At 47.3% G+C, this 22,262-nt stretch overlaps 1 protein-coding gene across 2 annotated transcripts in view; it reads left to right on the top strand.

Annotated features, from left to right (window-relative positions):
- pvrl2l (PVR cell adhesion molecule related 2 like) overlaps nt 1–22,262 on the top strand; it is a 99,127-nt gene that overhangs the window by 46,635 nt on the left and 30,230 nt on the right. The window contains exon 7 of one of the 2 annotated variants that reach the window (XM_031586708.2): nt 1,980–3,267. The exons of the other annotated variant lie outside the window; for it this stretch is intronic. Within the exon in view, the coding sequence (XP_031442568.1) occupies nt 1,980–2,599 (620 nt within the window). The 3' untranslated portion in view covers nt 2,600–3,267. Of the gene's footprint in view, nt 1–1,979; nt 3,268–22,262 lie in introns of those variants that run through there. 2 annotated transcript variants of the gene reach the window in all.

Here is a 22,262-nt window from a genome sequence, read left to right on the forward strand (position 1 = left end):
GTGTGTTTGTGTGTGTGTGTGTGTGCGCATGACTTTGTGTATGTGTGCGCGCATGACTTTGTGGATGTGTGTGTGTGTGTGTGTGTGCGCATGACTTTGTGTATGTGTGCTTGCATCTTCAGAACAAATCGATTTCTGAGTAACAATGAAGGGAGGCAGGATGAAGGAAACAAAAGACCGAAACCGAAGAGAGGAAGCGTTTATCCGTCTCTCTCGCTCTCTCCCTCTCCCTCTCTCTCTCTTTCTCTCTCTCCCCCTTTTTGCCAGACTGAATCCCTAATATCACAAAATTATCATGGAAATGGAGCGGGTTTGTTTTTTGGGGGGTAGAAAATGGGGCTGACAGATGATACCAGTGGGCCGGGCACACAGCCCTAGAGAACCGTTCTCTGCGTGAGGGCCCCCCATTCGACCTCTAACCATCTGGATAGGTGTATCATGGCCGTGCAGTTGCGTTGTACTATTCGTATAGGTTGGAGTTTGAGCAATGGCTCAGATGTGCACAGTTTATAAACCCATGACTGATCCGACATTCGTGACTGTCAGTGAGCCTCTTGACTCCTGTTGCCTGACCGGTCTGGTGATAATGATGTCATATCCTGTCGGATAACCCTGAGCGGGAGTGATGGGAGGTGAGATCGTTCACGGACCTGCAGTCAGTGAGAGCTAATTTCATTTTCTAACATCAGATCTATTCCCCACAATCACATCGCCTCAGTGGTCTTGTCTGAAGGCTCTGTGCCTTGTGGCGTAAACATCTCTTATTCTGTTAGTGTTAGTGTGTGTGTGGGGTGGGGGTGGGGGTGGTGGGTGATGATAAAGGAATTTATGTGTACCCGTGTATGTGTGTGTGCCTGAGAGTGAGTTTGTGTGAGTGTGTGGGGAATGGGTGGTGGTGGAGGGGATGTTGTATGCTTGTGCCTCAGAGTGTGTGTGTGTGCATGTGTGTGTGTGTGTGTGTGAGAGTGTGTGTGTGCGTGTGCGTGTCTGTGCGTGTGTGTGCGTGAGTGTGCGTATGTGTGTTTGTGTGTGTGTGTGTGTGTATCTGTCCTCCCCCACTCAGTGAGCTGTGTGCTCCTTGAAGGCCCTGGGGTCTGGAATTCAGTGAGTGTGTGCTTCTGTGAGTGCAAGAATCGGATTTGCAGGAACGCACACACATCATGTGGTTAAGCTGAGGCCTTAAGCAGGCCACTGGAGAAGGGGTTGTTGTGTGTGTGTGTGTGTGTGTGTGTGTGTGTGTGTGTGTGTGTGTGTGTGTGTGTGTGTGTGTGTGTGTGTGTGTGTGATGATAGAGGAGTGTAGCTGGAGAAGGAGGCTGTTGTTTGACTGTTTATGGGAGGGGGGGGGGGGGGTGAGTTTGCCATGCTGCTTTATAAATCCAAGAGCACCTCTCTACCTCCATGCATGACCACCGAGTAGCCACCATCCTCACTCTTCCTCACTAGTCCCTCCGTTAAAATCTCTCCATCTCTCTCTCCCTCTCTGTTTCTCCTGTCTCTTTACGTCACACTCCCTGACTGGAGCTGTTCATCCGTTGAACAGACGGAGTCTGGTTTGTCGTGTGTTTTCTTCTGCACTCGTGTGTGTGTGTGTGTGTGTGTGTGTGTGTGTGTGTGTGTGTGTGTGTTTGCGCGCATTTTCCCCAATCGACTCAAACGGACGACCGGCAAACTTGGCTCACACCCTAGGACATCGTTACTAACTAACACCCAACCAGCTCAGCCCCACCCAACCTGGGGGAGGACTACAGACACTGTAGCAGTCTATGTAATGTCCACCAAAAGGGGAAGACCGCTATCTTATAGCTGTCCTTGTCCACTTTGACAAATCAGCTCTGGCCACCACAGCTCCCACCCAATGAGTGTCCAGTGAGGGGAAGTGAAGGGAATTAACGAAAAAAAACAAATGTCGACCAATCCCCTCCTCCCATTTCTCACCCTTGCCCTCCAACTTCCCACCCCTCCCCCCTCCCTCTGCAGAGTCGAGCGAGGACCCTTCCAATGCCGGCGTTCTGGCAGGTGCCATCCTGGGCAGTCTGCTGGCCCTCCTATTGGTCGTGGCTCTGGTGGGCGTGTTGGTGATGCGCAACCGTCGCCAGCATCAACACCGCAGCTACCCTGCCGACGGCGAGGGGGGCACCTATGGCAACAAGGTCCGCCTCTTCGGCATGGGCAGCAACACCAGTGGCAACGGCGGCAAGACGAGTAAAAACAGCGGCAACAACAACAACGGTCCCATGTACTCATACCGCGAGGGCGAGCCCGACCAACTAGACGAGAAGCCCAATGACCCGCATGCCGGCTGCCGTGGTGACAGCCCTACGCCACATCACATCCTTCTGAGTGAGCGTGACGAAGCTGAGCGCCGCAAGCTAGAAGCCATGGACGACAGCCAGGAGGAGTACGAGGATGAGGAGGAGGAGGAGCAGGAAGAGGCAAACAGGTACGATGGCTATGGCTACCACAACCCCCACCAGCAGCAACCCCACGCCCGGCCCGCCCTCCCCCACCACAACGACTCCCAGATTGGCTACCTGGATGACGACATGGAGTCTCAGCGCGATGGCTCCGTCATCTCCAGGACGGCCATCTACGTCTGAAAGCAGCAGCAGGAAGAGGAGGAAGAGGAGGAGGAGGAGGAGGGCAAGAAAGAGAGGAAGGGAGGATTGGGTGGATGAGCGAATGAGAGAGGCGCAAGAGAGGGAGAGAGTTCAAGCTTCACCCAGCGGAAATCAATCATCTGACTCCTGCTGTCCACCCTACCCCCTCCCAAACCCCCTCGCTCCCAAGCTTTTATTTTTTTCATTGGAATGAGATTATTTGGTCGGATGACGGATCTGCGCTGAAGAGAGAGATCACTCCTTCAGTCTGTCTTCTGGAAACTCTACACACCACCAAAAGAGAAGAAAAAAAAACAAACAAGAAAAATACAAATAAATATGAGATGCATCTACACTATATGGTTCACTACTTTCACTGAAGAAAAAAAACAGACAATAAACAAAATACAACTAAAAGAAGCAACAAAAAAAACTCACAAAAAGGGACAAAAAATAATGTCAGTGCGCGGCTTGAAAACAAAAGTCATTCTGTAGTTGTCATGGGAACAGGACTTTGACAGACATTGACAGACAACCCCCTGTTGTGGTTTTGTGGTAGGCTCATACTCTCGTCATTGGTGGCTGCCTCTCTTTTATGACTGTGGATTGTGAGCTTTGTGTGTAGGTCAGGTGAGGTGTGTGTGTGTGTGTGTGTGTGTGTGTGTGTGTGTGTGTGTGTGTGTGTGTGTGTGTGTGTGTGTGTGTGTGAGGGGGGGCGGGGGGGCTGTATCCCTCATACTCTAAAGTGCCCCCCTCCACCCTTCCTCCCCCCTCCCCCGGGGGCCAGTGGCAGAGCTCTAGCAGCTGTGGCCCTGTGCCTGCTGTCAGGAGTAAGGAGGTGATGACTCATGCACTCCTCCACTTAAGGGGCAAACCCAAACTCACAGTTGAAAGAGTTCCCCTAATGGGAAGCCAATTCGCTCTGTGTGCGTGTTTGTGTGTGTTTGTGTGTGTTTGTGTTTGTGTGCGCATGCGTATGTACGTACGTGTGTGGGTGTGTGTTTGTGCGTGTATGTATGTATGTGTGTATGTGTGTGCGCGCGTGCGTATGTATGTATGTATGTATGTATGTATGTATGTATGTATGTATGTGTGTGTGTGTGTGTGTGTGTACGTGTGTGTGTGTGTGTGGCTGTTCAGCTGTGAAACTGGTGGAGGAGGTTGTGGTGGGGTTGGCGAGGTGATGACAAGGCGTTGACACTTCCTCTTCCCATGACTCCGTGTACATATGTATGTGTTCACATTACTGAGTAGAAACTAAGTGACTTATCTGTGAGACTGTGTACAATCCAAATATACAGAAACTAAAATGAACATTTGCTTTTCTTTTGACACAAGTGCCATGCACAAACACACACAAACTCACACAAACACAGATACTCTCTGGACTTCGGACTTGGCCTGAACTCCCAAACTGGGCAGCTTCAAAAGAACTCTGCCACAACGGTTCCCCCGTCCTGAGGAGATCAGATCAATGGGTTTTTTTTTGGGGGGGGGGGGGGGTGGGCTGGGGGTGGGTGGATGTATGGCGGTGAACTGATTAGCCGCATGTCTCCTCATGTCAAAGGAATTTTTCAAAAGCCGACTCTGAGATTCAGGAACAGAGGCAGAATTATGTTCTCTCTCTCTGTCTCTCTCTCTCTGGCTCTCTCTAGCGCTCTCTCTCTCTAGCTCTCTCTATAGCTCTCTCTCGCTCTCATCAGCCTCGACAGGCAGCGCGCTGACGCCGAGTGCTCAATTCAGAAGGAGGCGTAAATCGCGGGACGTTTTCCCGCAGAGAGTGGATGATATCCAGAACGCCCCTGATTAATCCTGTTATATCAGTGCCGAGGATTGGACTACTTGAATCGAACTCTGCTCCTCACGCTTATTCAAGGGTTCTGGACTTCTGTAAACATCTTTAGTAGTGATTTTTTTTTTTTTTTTAGAAAATTGCTGTTACAATAAATATATGTATATGTGTGTGTGTATGAGCGTGATATAAACTACTTTGTGAAAAGAAAAGTCTAGAGAGAAAATCAAGTTTTAGGGGGGGGGGGTGTGATTTCATAGCTGACCTTGTTGAGGAAAAAGCACTGAGGGAAGCAGCTATGTTCGAGATGTCTGAGTGTGTGTGTGTGTGTGTTTGGTGGGATTATGCAGACACATGCCTGTTAGGGTTCTAAGCCAGGCTGCATATGCCATTGAGTTCTTCTAAGTCCACAGACTTTCAAAGCTGCCAGTCGTGGAAGGAGGTTAAGGGGCTAACTCCTCATGCAGTATGTTCGGCTGAAAGATTAGAGATGTTCACTCTAAAGTGTGTGTGTGTGTGTGTTTGTTGTTTGTGTGTGTGTGTGTGTGTGTGTGTGTGTGTGTGTGTGTGTGTATAAGTGTGTGTTTCTGTGCGTGCCTGCTGGGTGGACAAGGTCCAAATGATCTTTTTTTCCTCCAAGTAAATCCTTATAGTTGGGCATTTGTGAATCTGTGTGTTTGTGTGCCTGTGTGTGAGGGTGCATTAGTTTGTTGATAAATGTGTGCAAGCATGTCCATGTACTCCAAAATGCTGATTCACTGCCTATTTCGTCTGACAAGTGAACAGAAGGGGGTGTGTGGGTTGGGAGGGGGGGCTTGGGTGTGTGCTTTGCATAATGCCACACACACGTATAGATGGCTGAGCTCGTCGTGACTTTTTAACTCTGACTCACTTCTCTGTGTCACTGCACTGCCTGGGGGGGGGGGGGGGGGGGGGGGGGGGTGTAGGGTTGGGTCCAATTCGCTATGCTCTGAGCTCTCCCCCATAACAAGCACACACACACACACACACACTCAAGAACATAGTGATATGAACACTGATTGCAGCAGAGGTGTCTGATGATGGCCTTGGAGACATTTGCCTTGGCTGGTGTCATGGCGACACAGCCAAACAAGTAATTTCTTTCTTTCTTTTTTCTTGTTTTTTTTTTGTTGCCGAGCTCCAATCTGAAATGAGATCATCATCTCACAAATGAGCTCCGCTCCTCCATTATGTAAAGGACCATGTCGTGTTCTGTTCAACCAATCCCCCTCCCCCACCTCAGTCCAACTCTTTCCCCACCCACGAACCCCCCCCCCCCCCCCCCCCAACCCCAACCCCAACCCCAGACTGAAATCATTTCAGGCACAAGTGATTCATCTGAAAGGTCAGGGATTAGTGTAATAGCTTCTGTCGGTGTGCAAATCAAACAGGTAGGCCCTGCAAGTCAAAGCTCTCTCAGGTATATAATGAACTTCAAGATGCCAATCCACAGCGCGGCAAAGCAATTAAAAGGAGGGCCCGTGGCTCGTTTGAAACAAAGGAGAGAGGGATAATGAGAAAGTGGCGGGGGAAGAGTCGGGGCGGGGCGGGGGGGTCGGTGCTGAGAGAGGAGGAGATGAATTGATGTGCTTTTAGCCGGGATAAATAACATGCAGTTTTCTAGTTCAGCGACCATGAGTGCAAGGCTAATATCCCCCTGATTGTGTGTAATACCAGGAGCAGAGAGCCAGTGGGAGAATAGGCCCCAATGATAAAGGACTCAGGAGTGGATTTGGCTCTAGTGTTGTGGCGACTTACAGCACTACCTGACAGGCGTTCACAGTCGGGGGACTGGGGGACATCTCACAAACAACAGCTTTGTTTTGTTCTTTCCGGTAGCAATTAGCTCCTCCTTAAGCGAGCCTCTGTTGTAGCGAAAAACAACCTCTTCAAATCTTAGTCAGAAGTCCGAGTGCGATAAACTGAAGTTTTATTCAATCCTGCAGACATTTCATTCAAATCGAGAGCGGTGGTCCATGAATCAAAACCCCAGTGCATTAACCTTTTAAAGTCAAAATTCGTCACTTATGCAAATCACAAACCTAAAACTTATCTAAACTGAACCAATCAGAATATTCCCTCAAATCTTCACATATTTTATCCACGCTTTAGCCAATGAGAATATTCTTGTTCACCTGTTGTCCTTGCAATTGTTGCAAAAAAGTCTATTTACAGCTTTTTGGAGGCCTCGCCTGTCCTTGACTTGTCAGCATCTCTTATCTCAAGACTCCCCCGTGACTGCTTGGCAAGTCTCATCCCTGGGAACAGGCCTTTCTGCTTGACCTTACAAGACACCCACTTCTGCACGCGGGCCTCATGCACTTGTTGTTGCAAACCTGCTTCATGTCCACCACTGTTTTATAACCATGATTCTCAACACCTCCTGTAAAGGGAGAGGACAGTGACCCAACACCCACTCCGTGTGTGTTATCGACTGGCTGGCTGGCTGGCTGCCTATGGAGTTATGATGCTACCGCTTGCTTAGCGAGGATGGGGAGGTCAGAGAGCTTAGTCACCCGGCAGGACCACTGGGGTATCAGCTGCTCCTGCGTTGACAGACCATGTCCCTTACCTGCTGTCGAGGTCAGCTACAGGCAGCCTCAGCACTAAACAACACATACTCAGACACGACCAAACACACACAAAAAAAAACATAAAAACATCTTGTTAAATGGAAAAAGAACAGAAGAGGGTGGTGGTTTTTATAGAGCCTTGTGGGTGAAGTGCCATTGCCTTGGTGCTGAGTGGCAATGATTGTGTTGTCGGGCAGGTGGTTTGTACATAACGTCACAGTAAGAGCTACAAGGCACCATCACAGGCCGACATCACTGACAGCAAAGTGTTTTCTCTCTCTCCTAAGCTGACTAAGCTAGGTTATCCACATTTCCCCCCTCCTTTTGTGAACCTGTGCAGATGTTAATCTTGATTTGAGGTGTCAGTTGTGTACATTGCTATAAACATATATATATATATATATATATATATATATGAATATATGAATATGATGTACCTATTTATCTCGCAGAATTATGGAAAAGATGTTATTTTTCAAAGTGATGTAAATGACAGGTGTATCACTCCAGTGTTCCCAGTGCGACATGCTGGCTTCGTTTCAGAGACAGCCCGTAATCATAGCCCAGTGTGGCCTTAAACGCTGTCACACACTGGCTAATTATCTTCTGAAGGGAGAGAGGGACAATGAGAGCCGGGCACTTGGAAGCGCTCAGAGAAATGTGGTGTACTGTACATAAACACAGACACGCTCCAAGAAATGGCTAAATTACAGATGCACGCACAAATGTGAAAGCATGCACGCTCTCCTCCTCTCTCACACACACATTCACTCACGAACACATACGCACACAAGCATTTACGTGATCATGCAAAACTTTTCAATGAATCATGCGTTCGCACCTCTCCCCACATGTGTGTATTTAGAGGGAGGTATGCTTACACCTTATGCTACCACAGGTATGCTACCACACCCACACACACGCACGCACGCACGCACGCACGCACGCACGCACATACACTTCATCTCGCAGAATCTTGCCACTGCTTCTCTGAGACCAAACCTAGAAGGGGTTATAACAGCCCAGCACAGGGACATCCTCACAGACAAAGAGAGAGCCAAACAGACCATTTCACAGTCCGCCATCCCCCCGACCCCATCATTCCCCTGTCCTCTGCACTAATCTCAAGAAAAGCAAACAAAAGCCTTAAACCCACTATCCCCTTTGCTTGTAGCTCGGCTGCTCAGCTGCTCTGCTGCGTGTGTACGAGTATAAATAAATCAGTGTAGTCTCGCTGAGAGCATCACTAATGTATGTGGCGGTGTTAGCGTTAGCACGCTCGCTCTCTTCTCTACGGAGAACAAGAGGATTGCAGATTTCTGTCCCTCTTGTTCTGTTGCAGTCTTGTTTTTTTTTCATGTATTATTTCATTGTTGAATGGTTTTGTGTGTGTGTGTGTGTGTGTGTGTGTGTCTGTGTGTATTGTGCAGATTGTGAAATCTTTAATCTAAGGGGGGGTTCAATCTGGTTTTGATTCAAAGAGGCTGTATGTTTTCTGTCTCTCTCGCTCTTTATTTTCCTTCAGCTGGCTCTCTTTCTCTCACTCTTTATCTCTCACAATGTGTGTGCTGATGTATATATATATACATACATATTGTTGTTTTTAAAAAAAGACATTAGATTTTGATCTCCAGTTTTGTCACGTCACATTATTTTTGTATTCTGGTTGTAATTAAAGTTGGTTGGGATTTGTACAAATGATTCGGCCTTTGGTGTTTTTCCTCTGTTATTCTCTCTCTCTCCTCCTTAGTGTAAGCAGCACTTCTTCAACAAGCAACAACCCGACAGCACTCTGAACCTTCGATGCAGTCCTCAAACTGTCCTCAAGAATTTCATGAACGAGAGTCTTTGTTTCAGACATGCTTCATGCTCAGAACATGCAGAATTCCCTAGGGGCCATATTGTCTTTTGAACGGGCTCTTAGTGCTTTTCAAGGGGACTTCTACGGTTAAAACACTGCAGCGGTTCAAATCACTTCAAATCAAATAATTTCAGATACACACATGGCTGGCAGTACGGAGTAGATTCAGATGTCATGCGCTGTATTACACTGATGATCGGAGGCACTGGATCTGAGAGCGTTGTTTTTGGCAGTTTATACATTCACTGAGGCACATTTTTTGCAGGTGTTCGACCATATTAGCTAGGATGGAGAAAGCTTTTGACACAACGGCAGTCTGTTTTTTTTTTTTTTTTTTTTGGCGTGTGTGTGTGTATGTGGCGGGCCACTTGTGTTCCTCAAGGGTCCTTCTCTGGCTCACGTCTGTCGCCTTGACGACGCCTCTTGCCCTGCTACATCACCACTCTGGTCACCAAGGTACCATTTTATATTTTTACTCCTTTGTCTGGTGGTTCAAGGACAGCACGCCTTGGCTGAGAGTGATGTCAGTGTGTCCACACACACCACACACACATGCCCGTATTAAGACTTCATGGTGCCCCTGGGCAACAGTGACTCTCTGGTGCCCACCTACCCCCACCCCGCAGAACACAAACCATACCTATCCACCGGGGTAGTAATTTGAGTAGAAATACTTTCTTACTGTACTCAAGTATTTCTGAGTATCTGTACTTTACTTGATTGTTTTTTTATACATACTTTTTGCTTAATACTGCTCCACTACATTTTCCATACATTGATGTAACCTATGTAAAGAATAATGCACTGGGAGCAAGTCAGTTATAAGAAAATAACCGTTCGACACGTTTACCCCCCTGAAGTGCGGTTATTTTCCATAACTCACTTGCTCCCAGTGCATTATCCCGCTTATAGCAAACTTGCCAAAGTAATTAATGCATATGCTGTAAATTATGTTTAATGTGAACTTATGTTATTAGAAATCATAACTTAATACAGTGCAGAACTATTGTTTTATCTTTTGTTGACCTTAATGAAATATCATTACTAATCTCAACAGGTATATTATTCGTCTAAATCATAAGAAAGTTTATACTTTTACTTTTGGTACTCAAGTAGGATATACAGACTTAAATCTGCTATAATCTACACAGAAAAGGAGAACATGGGCACATGTACAAAACAAATCAAGCTTTATTTATTTAATCGAACTCGCCCAAAAAACAAGTCAGTAGCCTGCCAAGTAGCCTACATCTTTCAACCAGTATGTGGCGACATTAATAGCACTTTCTTAACAATGCATAGTAAAGTTATCAATCTTCTTTGCAATTATAGCACACCAAACAATGAAATCTGACATTACAAAAAGCAATCCAACGTTAGTTGGATTCAGTTATCATTAAACCAACTCACAGCACCGCAAATAAGCTTTGCAGTTCACAAAGCTTTCCAAAACTTAAATAGCTAACAAGAAGTGATGACGGCTATCAAAAACATCGGCGAGGTTATGCATTTAGTGACACCCACGTACACTGCTCAAACCTTTGCAAGCGCAGTGAGTCTACTAACGAACTATCATTTCAGAACCATTGGAAGCAGACAGCACACACACACTTTGCCTTCTGAAAAACACAGATTTACACGGTTCAAACCTTTGCAACCGCATTTTTTAAAAAGTGGCCGCATTTCTACACTCTAACTTTTTTCAACTGTCGTTTTGCATTACCGCTGCCGCTTCATCTTGATCGTTCTGTTGGTGCCTCTTTCGCTGAGTTTGTGGATTGTGTTTGGAACGTCAAATTGTGCTGACGTGGGGTCAGAATGAAAAAAATATATATTTTTTTAAATAAAAAAATACATCGGTTGCTTGGTGCCCCTGGAGTCTTGGTGCCCCTGGGCAGTTGCCCAGTTGCCCATATGGTTAATCCGGCCATGCACACACACACACACACACACAATGCACATTGCCTGGGGAATCCTCAGGGTGCATCATAAGGTTAGAAATCACTTTTTTCTTTCACGTTGGGGGATTTTCACGTCAGCCTTTGTTTTTGTCACAGGCCCCAGCACCTGCATTGTGGTGGGCAGCAACACTAAAGCCCCTCTAACGCTGTTTGATTTGGCCTAAGCCGTTATCACACGCTGTACCACAGCTCGAGTAGCCACATTATCGCTCGGAGCCTCGCTGCTGTTTAATATCCACTGAGTCGCAGGTAAATCTCACCCACCCCGGCGCACCGGCATCAAGTATTCATAAGCTGCCGGGAGTAGGCGAGCAGACCGGCTTCAAATATTCCTGGACAAACACACTGCACCATAATTTCACGCAGTGCTCATAAACCAGTCCATACTCCAGCCAGAGGATTCCTCCCCCCTCCTCTCCTTCCCTCCCCGCCCTCCACCTTATCGCATGTAGACTAGCATTAAGGGCCTGATGTAGTGTTAGTTTTAAGGCTACATTTTATGTGCTATGTTTTGTTGTCAGCCAGCCAAGGATGCGGAGAAGTCTTTTGCAGCACTTAGGGAGCATAATGAATGTTTTATGGCGCTGCCATGTAGCCGTCTCCGTCTTGTTTTACACGTTGCATTTAGCCTGGCAGTTAAACGTGACGGCTGCGGAAAAGGAAGCCTTAAAGCTCCTGATGGCTTTTGGAGTCAGGTACAGCTTAGTGTGACTGTCGACAGCAGCGCTAGCAGAGTCAAGGCCCTGTCTTTCCCTCCTGGTCTCACTCACTCTTTCTCACATTTGCTTGCTCTCTGTCTTTCTCTCTGTGTCTGCCGCTCCCACGTCTCTCCCTTTCTCTTGTTTTGTCTGTTACCCTTTCACTCCTTTCTTGTTGTTTTTGTGGCTGCCCTTTTCTCTCAGTCCTCTTTTCCCTTCAAGAAGCTCCCTTACAAGAAAAAATACAGTTATTTTGAATTACCTTTTTTTTCTTTGTGCTCTTTTCGATGTTGTCGCTCTCCGTATCTCTTTTCCATGTCCTCTCTATTTTTTTATCTCCCTCTATGCAGCACCTCGCTGCATATCTCTTATTCAGTCTCCCATCTGTCTACTTGTTTTTCCTCTCTCTTTCTCTCTCTTTCTCTCGCTCTCTCTCTCTCTCTGTCTCTCTACTGAGGTTCTCTTTTTCAGCCAGTGTCTTTCTCTCTCTCCCCCCCCTCCCCTCTTCCTCTTCCTTTGCCCCCCACCCCCACCCCAGCATCCCATGCTTGTCATGAGTGGGGGAGCGTGGAGCGTGTTCAAACGCAGCTCCTGGTTCCATGCGATCTCATCAGTCGCTCATGCTTCCTTTCATCTGCTGGTGATCTCTGCATCGCACGTCACGGGCCACACACACACACACACACACACACACACACATGCGCGCCTCGAGACGTTCCGAGGTAGATACACGCAAGGGAATACCGTGTTCTCCATTTGTGGGGACGAAGCACGGACTCCTGGCACGGGAGGATTCCCACAGTGGAGTGCTTATACCTCACCTCTGCCTTCTCTTCTCTTCTCCCTCTCTCCCACTCTCTTTCTTTCTTTCTTTCTTTCTTTCTTTCTCTCTCTCTCCCTCTCTCCCTCTCTCTTTCTCTCCCTCTCTCCCTCCAGCATGTGACGGCACAGCCCAAGGAGTCCTCTGAGGACACTTTCCCTTCGGGCGAGTGTCCACACAGCTTTAAATTAGAGAGGGTTAGAACACCAACACTGTTACGCACAACACACACAAACACCCTCTGATGGTCTTGAAATTGGAAATTGGAAAACTGAAGCAGAGTGAACCCTTTACACCAACTTTTTGAAGAAGGTTAAACTCCTAAAAGCCTTTAAGAGTCCGCAAGGTGTGAATAAAGGGCGCAAATGGACCCCAAATAGTCGTGCGTGTTTATTTTTATCATAAAAAGACATAAAAGAAAAATAGCCGCACTAAGCACTAAGCACTCAGAATCTGAGAGCCTTCAGTACCCCTATGTTGACTTTTCATTTACGAGGGTTTGCGGAAGGGCTTTACTGTAGTTTAATGTGGCGCTAATGAGTCTTGGAGCTCTCAAAGAAAAGAGCGTTTCAAAGAAGATCTTTTATTTCCATAAAATACATTATGTATCAGACCAAAAAAAAAGAGCCTTGAGTTGAAAAAGACAGAGAGAGAAAGAGAGACACATTCACCTATGTACAGTACTCTCTCTTTTTGTCCGCGGCCACTTAAGATAAGGGATAAAATAAATAAAACAAACGATGTAAAGTAAAAAAAAGAGTGTACCGTCTGGGGAACTGTCTGTGCTGCTCTGCTCTCTCAGAGGCTCTGCTGGTTGATGGCTGTTGTGGGCTCACTGACCTTACCCAGAGGTCAGTGGGGCATTTGTGTGTGTATGCGTGCCTGTGTCTCTCTCTCTCTCTCTCTCTCTCTCTGTGTGTGTGTGTGTGTGTGTGTGTGTGTGTGTGTGTGTGTGTGTGTGTGTGTGTGTGTGTGTGTGTGTGTGTGTGAGTGAGAGAGCAAGCTTACTATTGACAGGCTCTAATGGCTTGGACTATGATCGACTAATGGACCGCTAGGGTGTCTGCGGGGGGCCAATTAACAAGTACGCCTGGGAAATGGATGTTTGTATGTGTCTGTGTGTATGAGGAACCAGAGACAGAGACAGAGACAGAGACAGAGACAGAGACAGAGACAGAGACAGAGACAGAGACAGAGACAGAGACAGAGACAGAGACAGAGACAGAGACAGAGACAGAGACAGAGACAGAGAGTTTATATTCACCAACCAGTCCATTTTCGTACAGTATGCCTCTTCTTCTTCTAGATTGCTCCTCTGAGTGCATTTGTCTCTTTTGCGTGTCAGTTGACGTGAGTGTGAGCAGATTGCCCTGTGCGTTTGTATGTATGTGTGTATGTATGAATGTTTGTATGTATGTAGATGTATGTATGTAGATGTATGTATGTATATAGAGTGTGGCGGAGTGCAGCGCTCACTCCCGCCTGTCCTGAATGGATTGACACAGATTGACAGATAAATGGCCTAAATCGGCTTAGCCGCTCTCTCTTAGTGTCACTCAGATGCACAGGATTTGTGCTCTTGACTGTTGCTTCTCTTCCCTCTATCTGTCTGACACACACACACACACACACACACACACACACACACACACACACACACACACACACACACAGACACACAGACACAGACACAGACACAGGCATATACACACTCAAGCAACTAGCTTTTCTCGTTTAGATGTTGCTGACGAGACCATTGTATCTGAGAGTAAGCTCTACCTACCTGTCGAGGAGTTATGGATGAAAATAGACCCCTCCCACACAGACACACACACACACACACACACACACACCATTATCTTGTGCCTTTCCCAGAAGCTTAACTCGAGGTGAGAGCATAGGCAGTTGTCTGAACTGTGGTTTTGATTGACCAATGAGGCACTGATCTCCAGTCAGTGTTGTTATGATCACGACAGTCAGAGGTCATGTCAAGTGAATGACGTGAACATGGCTGCCTCTGATGCCTTGCTGTTTCAGAGTCAGACGGTGCGCAGTCATGAACGTGCATGACTTGAGGTCACGACTCAGGCCATGGAGGTCAGATGGAAGAGAACAGTGTCCTGACATGAGGACGGACAGACGGGGGCTCATTTAATTTCATTGTATTTGTTTTCATTGGCGCCCTCGAGTGGGAGAACACACGTTGCATCTCACCATGGGGCGGGGGGGGGGGGGGGAGTTTGAAATGGGGAGCACGTTCCGTCTGAGTCCCGCTTCTCCAGAGTAACGCTTATCGGAGGCAGAATGCTACACACTCCCCTCAGCTCTGTAATTGAACTCCGTGGCCGTGAATGACATGTGACACCTCCCTGTTCCGGCCGTCTGGTCGAGCATAATGCGCCCACTCGATCCCACAGAGATAACGGAATATTAGAGAGCCCGTGGCATGTCCCTGTCACCCGAAACTAGACAATGGCCTCAGTTGTTCTCCTCCAGCAATCACTGGTCTGACCTGAACTCGGCCCCGCTCTTTGTTACAAGGTAGCTATATTTGCACAGCCTGTTCTGTGCACAGGCAACAGTAATCTTTGGTGATTGCATACAGAATGCAACAACAGGAATGCGTCATTTGAGGACAAAAGCACAAACAAAACTTGCCGAACGCAGGGGGGTTAGATACGTTCTCAGGGAACTGTTTCTTTTTTTTTTTCACTGTTCACTTCACTTTGGGCTCATTTGTCACGCGGTTTGGGTGAGGGTTTGAAATTGTGTCTGTGTCTGTGTCTGTGTCTGTGTCTGTGTCTGTGTCTGTGTCTGTCTGTGTGTGTCTGTGTGTTTGTGTATGTGTGTCTATAGGGTGGTGGTGGTGTTTTTGCGGGTACTGCGAATGTCATGTCCAGTTCACCACCTCTTGGTGACAAAGCAAGGTGCGTGTGTGTGGGCGCGCATGTCTGTGCGTTCGTGTGACACAAGGCTCGAACCCCTTGTGTGCTCCAGTGTCACCCCGTCACCCTCTCTCCCTGCTCTACCTCCAGGGCGCCGCTGTGGTCATCTGTTTCTCTATCTACCTCTTTCACTTCCCCTTTTCTTCTTGCTTTGTCCTGCTTCTGATAAAATGATAGCTGCTGCGGCGAGCAGAAAAAGTGCACACAGTCATCTCTTCACTGTTTACGCTACTCCCTGAAAACATGCAAGGACCTTTCTCAGAAAGACACTGCAAGAGGAAAACATGAGAGTCCTTTCTCAGAAATACTTCACGCCCCCAAAACCCCCCCAAGAAATTCCGTCGGAACAAGGCCCTACCCTGAGAATGTCAGTTGTTGACATCTCTGCCCAGCTCCTTCCTGCTTATGAAACCCTGCATACTGCCATTTGTTTCTGTGAGTTTTCCTGCGGTAACAAAAAACTGAGGGGAAACAATGAAAGCCTCACAACCATCTGAGTGAATGTGTGTTTGTGTGTGGTTTTTTTCAGGATTTTTTGGCCATTAGTCCACACAGCTGTATGCATTGAAAATGTGTGTTAAAAAAAAAAAAAAAAATCCTGGGCAGCAGATTAGTTTAATATTCTGGCCAGGCAGCCATCATTACGCCATGGCCCACAGAGCTAAATTAATGTGTTAAACATGCGCTGCCATTTCACTTAGCTGTGCACTATTCCATTTGTGCGAGCAGACCTGTGATGGTAAATATGTGTTGCTCCGAGGCTTGTTTGCAGATCGTTTCCAGCCTGGCCCTCATGGAAATCCTAGTCACGGTCAAACTACTGAAAGATTCACCCTGGCCCTGATTCCCTTTTTAATTGGCCAGATCTCAAGGCCCATCCTGAAATTGGTTGGTTATCGCCTCAATCTGTCTTTTAATTGGTCATTTGTTGACTGTAATTGGTCACAGCTCATGTAATGAAGCTTTGTAGCTTCCAAAGCCCCCTGTGAAAAGGTGGGATTGATGAAGCAGGTACTAAGTGGTTTCCTTGCCTATGCCCTGAGTATCCTTAGTGCCTCTTTTGCAAGTGTGTGCGTGTGTGTGCATGTGCGTCTGTGTGCGTGTGTGTGTGTGTGTGCATGTGTGTGTGCGTGCCTCTGTTGCAAGAATGTATTTGTATGTGCGAGTGTATATGTATGCATGTGTTTGTGTTTGTGTTTGTGAGCGTGTGCGTGTGTTTGTGAGTGCACGTGTGTGCGTGCGCGCAGGTGTGTGTGTGCGTTTTTGTGAGTGCACATGTGGAAGGAGGGGTATATTCTCACTCCTAAGAACGGAAATTATTTTGATGTGATATGTAGTGTGTGTGTGTGTGTGTGTGTGTGTGTGCGAGCGCGTTCGTGTGTGGGCTTGTGTGTGTGTGAGTGTGTGTGTGTGTGTGTGTGTGTGCATGTGCGTCTGTATGCGTGTGTGTGCGTGTGTGTGTGTGTGTGTGTGTGTGTGTGTGTGTGTGTTTGTGCGTGCCTCTGTTGCAAGAATGTATTTTTTTGTGCGAGTCTATATGAATGCTTGTGTTTGTGTGCGTGTGTTTATGTTTGTGAGTGCATGTGTGTCTGCGTGCGCACAGGTGTACATGTGTGCGTTTTTGTGAGTGCACATGTGGAAAGAGGGGTATATTCTCACTCCTAAGAATAGATCTGAAAGACGGAAATGATTTTGATGTGATATGGAGTGTGTGTGTGTGTGTGTGTGTGTGTGTGTGTGTGAGCACGTTCGTGTGTGGGCTTGTGAGTGTGTGTGTGTGTGTGTGTGTGCATGTGTGGCTCCAAGCGTATCATTCAATGTTTAATCCACAGTTTTCCCCCACCTGCACGATTCCCAACAGGCAGGCGCTCCAGCTTCAGCTCCTTCAGCTCCTCGTCTGCAGCTGAACAGCCAGAGAGAGAGAGAGAGAGAGAGAGGGATAGAGAGGAGCTGAGGAAGAGAAAGCGAGAGAGGAGACAGAGAGAGGGATAAAAATAGAGGGGTGAGAGAGAACAAGTCATAGGAGGAGAGAGTTGGAAAGCCATTGAAAGAGAGAAATGGAATGAGGAAGACAGGGGGAGAGAGAGAGAGAGCGAGAGAGAGGCAGGAGGGTGAAGCGATTGCAAAAGGGGGAGAGGGAGGCAAATTGGCGAAATGACGCACTTCTGAGCACTGGGCTGATTTTCTGGAGCTTTTTTTTCTGAGATCATCATCCTTTCAGGGGGGAATCTAATGCATGGCATGCTACTGTGTTCTGTGTTCTCTGTGTGTGTGTGTGTGTGTGTGTGTGTGTGTGTGTGTGTGTGTGTGTGTGTGTGTCTGTGTGTGTGTGTTTATAAGCACTCTCAAGGAGAAGAAAAACACTCAAAGACCCTTGCACTGCAAAGACCCTTGGGCGTTTGTGTGCATCAAAATCGATAAAGTCTTCGCGGCTCTGACTACTTGTAGTGTTGTGGGCACACCTTTGCTCCTCTCAGTTGGAATAAAACCTCTCTTTTCTCCATCTCTTTCACTCCACCTGTTTCATCTACTTTTTCTCTCCTTCATCGAGGGAGTCTCCGTAGCCCAAAGCAGATCTGAAATTCTCTTTCTCTTACGCGTCTGTTCTTATTTATCAATTTTTCGCTACCTGTCGCCCCCACCCCCCACCCCCTTTCAGGCTTTGTTTTTTGCCGCCATTTCATCATCTTCCGCGATCTGTCTCAGCAACTCATGAGTAGACATGCTATTAAATTGTTCTGAAGGATCATGAGATTTCCCATGAAATCTTACGGCAGTCTCACATTGTTGTTCTAATAAACACTCCTACGCCCCCCCCTCCCCCCCACTTCCACTTCATTTGGAATGCTTTAGTCTGTATTTATCAAACTCTCCATCTCCCATTTCCCCCGTCCTTCGTCACTCATTGTGTGGATCACAGCCCGCCTGTGTCTGTCTGTCTGTTCTGCATGGCTTGCCTTCCCCGCTCCCTTCCTCTTTCTCCTCGTCTTTCTTATCCGCTCCCTGCATCTCTCTCTTTCACGCGTCTCGGTGCCTCTCCACTCGGCTTTGCGCGCTCACAGACGAGCTGACGATTACACACCTTATCGGTGCCGCTGCGCCCTCGTGCCACAGGATGCAGCGGCGGCACACGCCTGTGGCGGGTGAGGCTCATGCTAGCGTGCTTTCCGCACCACAGTAGTCATGTAAACATTTCACATGCACACACACACACACACACACACACACACACACAAGCATGTCTAGGCCTCAACTGCACTCTTGCACCAGGGCACTTAGAACTTCAGTTCAGTTCAGTTCAGTTCAGTTCAGTTCAGTGAGTGAGCATGCAGGTGTTTGTTTGTTTGTTTGAGAAGCTTTTGAACGTATCTGTACACACATACACTCAGATACACACACACACACACACACACACACACACAAACACCCACAGTCTTACATTCACACCAGCCTCAATTCAGAGATAACAAGTACTTGGGTACACACACACCCACACACACAGGCTGGTACATACCTAACCTCAGATCAGACTGATGGTATAGGAGCGGACACCGGTGTGTCTCCTCGGGGCCTGTACCAGTACACATGAAGGCTCTGATGAATGCACACACACACACACACACACACGCACACACACACACACACACATACATACGAACACAAATAAACTGTTCCACCACATCACTTGGTTGCCTCCACTGTTGCCCTGACCTATTTGTGACGCACACACCCTATGCAGAGTTGTCACTCTGACAGACCCCCCCCCCCACACACACACACACACACACACGTACGTACATAGAGCCAGGCTGGTGGTAGATGGTGGCGCCCCAGTCTTCCCGTGGGCTAGTCTGATGAGTGTTGACAGGAGTCTCATACACCTGGGTTCGCTCTCATGACATGTTTGTGAGGAGCCCTCCTTCCCCTGACCTAGGATCAGTCAGTCCCGCTGCTTTCCTCCTTTACTTTCAGATAAAAAAGGGTCTGTGGCTTATCTCTGCAGACAAACCTTTTTAGGTTATGTCTAGAATATTCTGTCAGCTCTGCGACACCCATGAAGGTCGCAATGAGAACCCTTTTTCAGTCTGTGAAACTCTTAGGGTCTGTAAGGGATTTTGTCTTGTGAAATAGATTCTATATAGAGTCCTGGGTGATTCAAAGGTTCTTCGCCATAAATCGAATAGCCTAAAGCCCTCAAAAAGGAATTGTTACTCAATGGATCTGAGGATGATCCTATGAGGATTCTGCAGTGGGTACAAGAGAAGAGCTATCTTTCTATAAGTGCAGCTTCACCATCATAAGCTGATATTAAAAGCTGTTCTCACACCAGCCAGTGATGGCCTGGTGCTACACCTCACAATTTGACATCCAAGAACGTGGTGTTCTGAATACAGTTCCTCAGTGACTCCCCACTGGCTGATGACACATCTCCCTCATTGTTTTGAAAACCACAGAAACACAAAACCAAAAAACACCAGAGGCAGTCCCTGGTTTCTGTGATACAGGTTTTATGTGCAGAAACACAGTTTATGACAGTAGCATTTTCTCCCAGAAGCATTTGGTATTATCTCTCAACAATTAAACCCAACCGTGGTGTTTTTGTAAAACAAAAAAACATGGCGGGCTGCAGCTTAATGTCCCAGCTCAACCACCATACCCCCAGGCCCTAATTTATACAACAACCCCCATCATTGGTGTGGACACGCTCTTTGACTCTGTAGTCTTGGATTCCATCGTTCAGTTTTAGCGTACCGTGTTATGTGCTGTCAGCATCCTCCCTGCATGATGGCCCGCTGGCTCTGTGGAGACCATTAGCTGGTGAACTGGTAATCTATTTACAGGCAAGCGTGCAAGCAAAGACACACACACACACACACACACACACACATAGACACACACACATAGACACACACACTACGCTTTCACAGTCAGGGTTTGTTAGTGAAGCGTTTATATCTCAGCCTGGCAGTGATGTCCATTTATGTGCCAGCTGTTGATCGTGTACTCATCTCTCTCTCTCTCTCTCTCTCGCTCTCTCTCTCTCTTTCTCTCTCTCTCTGCCCTTTGCTCTCTGTCTGTGACTGTTGAGGTAGAATATTGTGACTCTCGCTAATCTGTTTAAGATTTTCCGGTGGCACATACTCTGATGGTCCGTTGATTTAGCCCTCTTTTATGCACCATCACAGTAGCTGTCATTCACTTAGTGCAGCTGTTAGTAAGTGTGTGTTTCTCTGTGTGTGTGTGTGTGTGTGTGTGTGTGTGTGTGTGTGTGTGAGTGCTCTGAGACACTGATTATGCCTTTCTTGATTAGAAGCAGAGGGAATATTATGTATATGTTGCACAAGATCAGTGATCTAATGCTTCATCTTCTTCCTATTCATTGCCATCAGCTCTAAAGATACAGGCGGATAGGATTACATAGCCACTATGAAGTCACGTAGACATGTCAGTCTCTCTCTCTCTGTCTCTCTCTGTCTCTCTCTCTCTCTGTGTGTGGGGAGGTGTTCCTGCATACATGTGCATTCCTGTGCATGCCCGTATGTGTGTGTGTTTGTTTGTGTATGTGTATGCCTGCCTGCCTGTGTGTGTGTGTGTGTGTGTGTGTGTGTGTGTGTGTGTGTGTGTGTGTGTGTGTGTGTGTGTGTGTGTGTGTGTGTGTGTGTGTGTGCTGCCTCCTCTCTGCTTCCTGCCGTAATGACCACTTGTCTTCTGTGCTGACTGGCAGAAGTGTAAACCCACAGAGTGCATTGTACTGTCATTATCTCACTCAGTGATCCATGTGTGTTTGCTTCTGGGTGTGTGTGTGTATGCCTGCGTGTGTGTTTGCCTGTGGGGTGTGTGTGTGTGTGTATGCCTGCGTGTGTGTTTGCCTGTGGGTGTGTGTGTCTGTGTGCCTGCGTGTGTGGGTTCTTTGCCTGTGTGTGCCTGTGCCTGTGTGTGTGTGTGTGTGTGTGCACGTGTGTGTGTGTTACGTTCCCTGCTAGGGCCAGGCACGTAAACAAAAACAAGTTCGTGGGAATAAGAAAACGGGCAGACAACGTCGGATAAGACAAAAATAATCATTAATTTATTATCTTTAAACTAAACCAAAAATATATGGAATAGTGGAAAAACGGGGAGACAACAAAAATAGAAACAACAAAAAGCTCAAAGTAGCAAAGAAACAAAGCAACAAACAGGCCTCCAGAACTAAGCCTCCAAGAATCCTGAGCCTCCCTCTCGAACTCTCACTCCGAGACAGGTAGGTCTCACGGCCTCGGCGAGGCTCCTAGATCATGCGGCCGCCACAACGACAGAACGAGCCTCCTTGGGTGACGTCACCAAGCCCTTTTTAAGGGGCCGTCTCTGATCGGGCACCCAATGGGAATAGAACAGCAATTAAGCCTTATGCTGGGCTGTCTGTAAAACACGGAAAAGGCACACAACAGTATACATAGGCCATGGAAAATGTTCAGGGACGTAACACCCCCACCACTAAAAATCAACATGTACATGTTCCATATATTTTGTATCCACGTGTGTGTGTGTGTGTGTGTGTGTGCATGCATGTGTGTGTAAAAAAAAAACACAGAGAGAAGGGGTGTTTTCTGTGTGTTTGTGTGTGTGTGTGTGTGTGTGTGTGTGTGTGTGTGTGTGTGTGTGTGTGTGTATATGTGAGGGCATATGTGTGAAACATGTTTGTCGCCGTGTGTATTTCAACCATGTCAGTTTCCTGAAACACTCTCTAAGAAATGCATAATCAGGAACACTCGAAAAGGCCAAACAACAAACGCATGTACCGTATTAACACATGTGGGCATTGCCTCTTAAGGAGCCACACACATTAGTCAAGCCTTTCTGTCTTTCTGCTCTGTCTGGGCCTCTGCTGTGTCTAAACACCGTCCACTTCAGCGGGACTCTCTTGACCATTGTTTGTTTGTTGTTGCTTTTTGTTGTGTTTACCTCAGACAATAAACAAATGCACAGTGGTTTCTGAGGGCATTGAAAAGCTT

This window comes from Clupea harengus, chromosome 19, assembly GCF_900700415.2.
Source record: "Clupea harengus chromosome 19, Ch_v2.0.2, whole genome shotgun sequence".
Lineage (NCBI taxonomy): Eukaryota > Metazoa > Chordata > Actinopteri > Clupeiformes > Clupeidae > Clupea > Clupea harengus.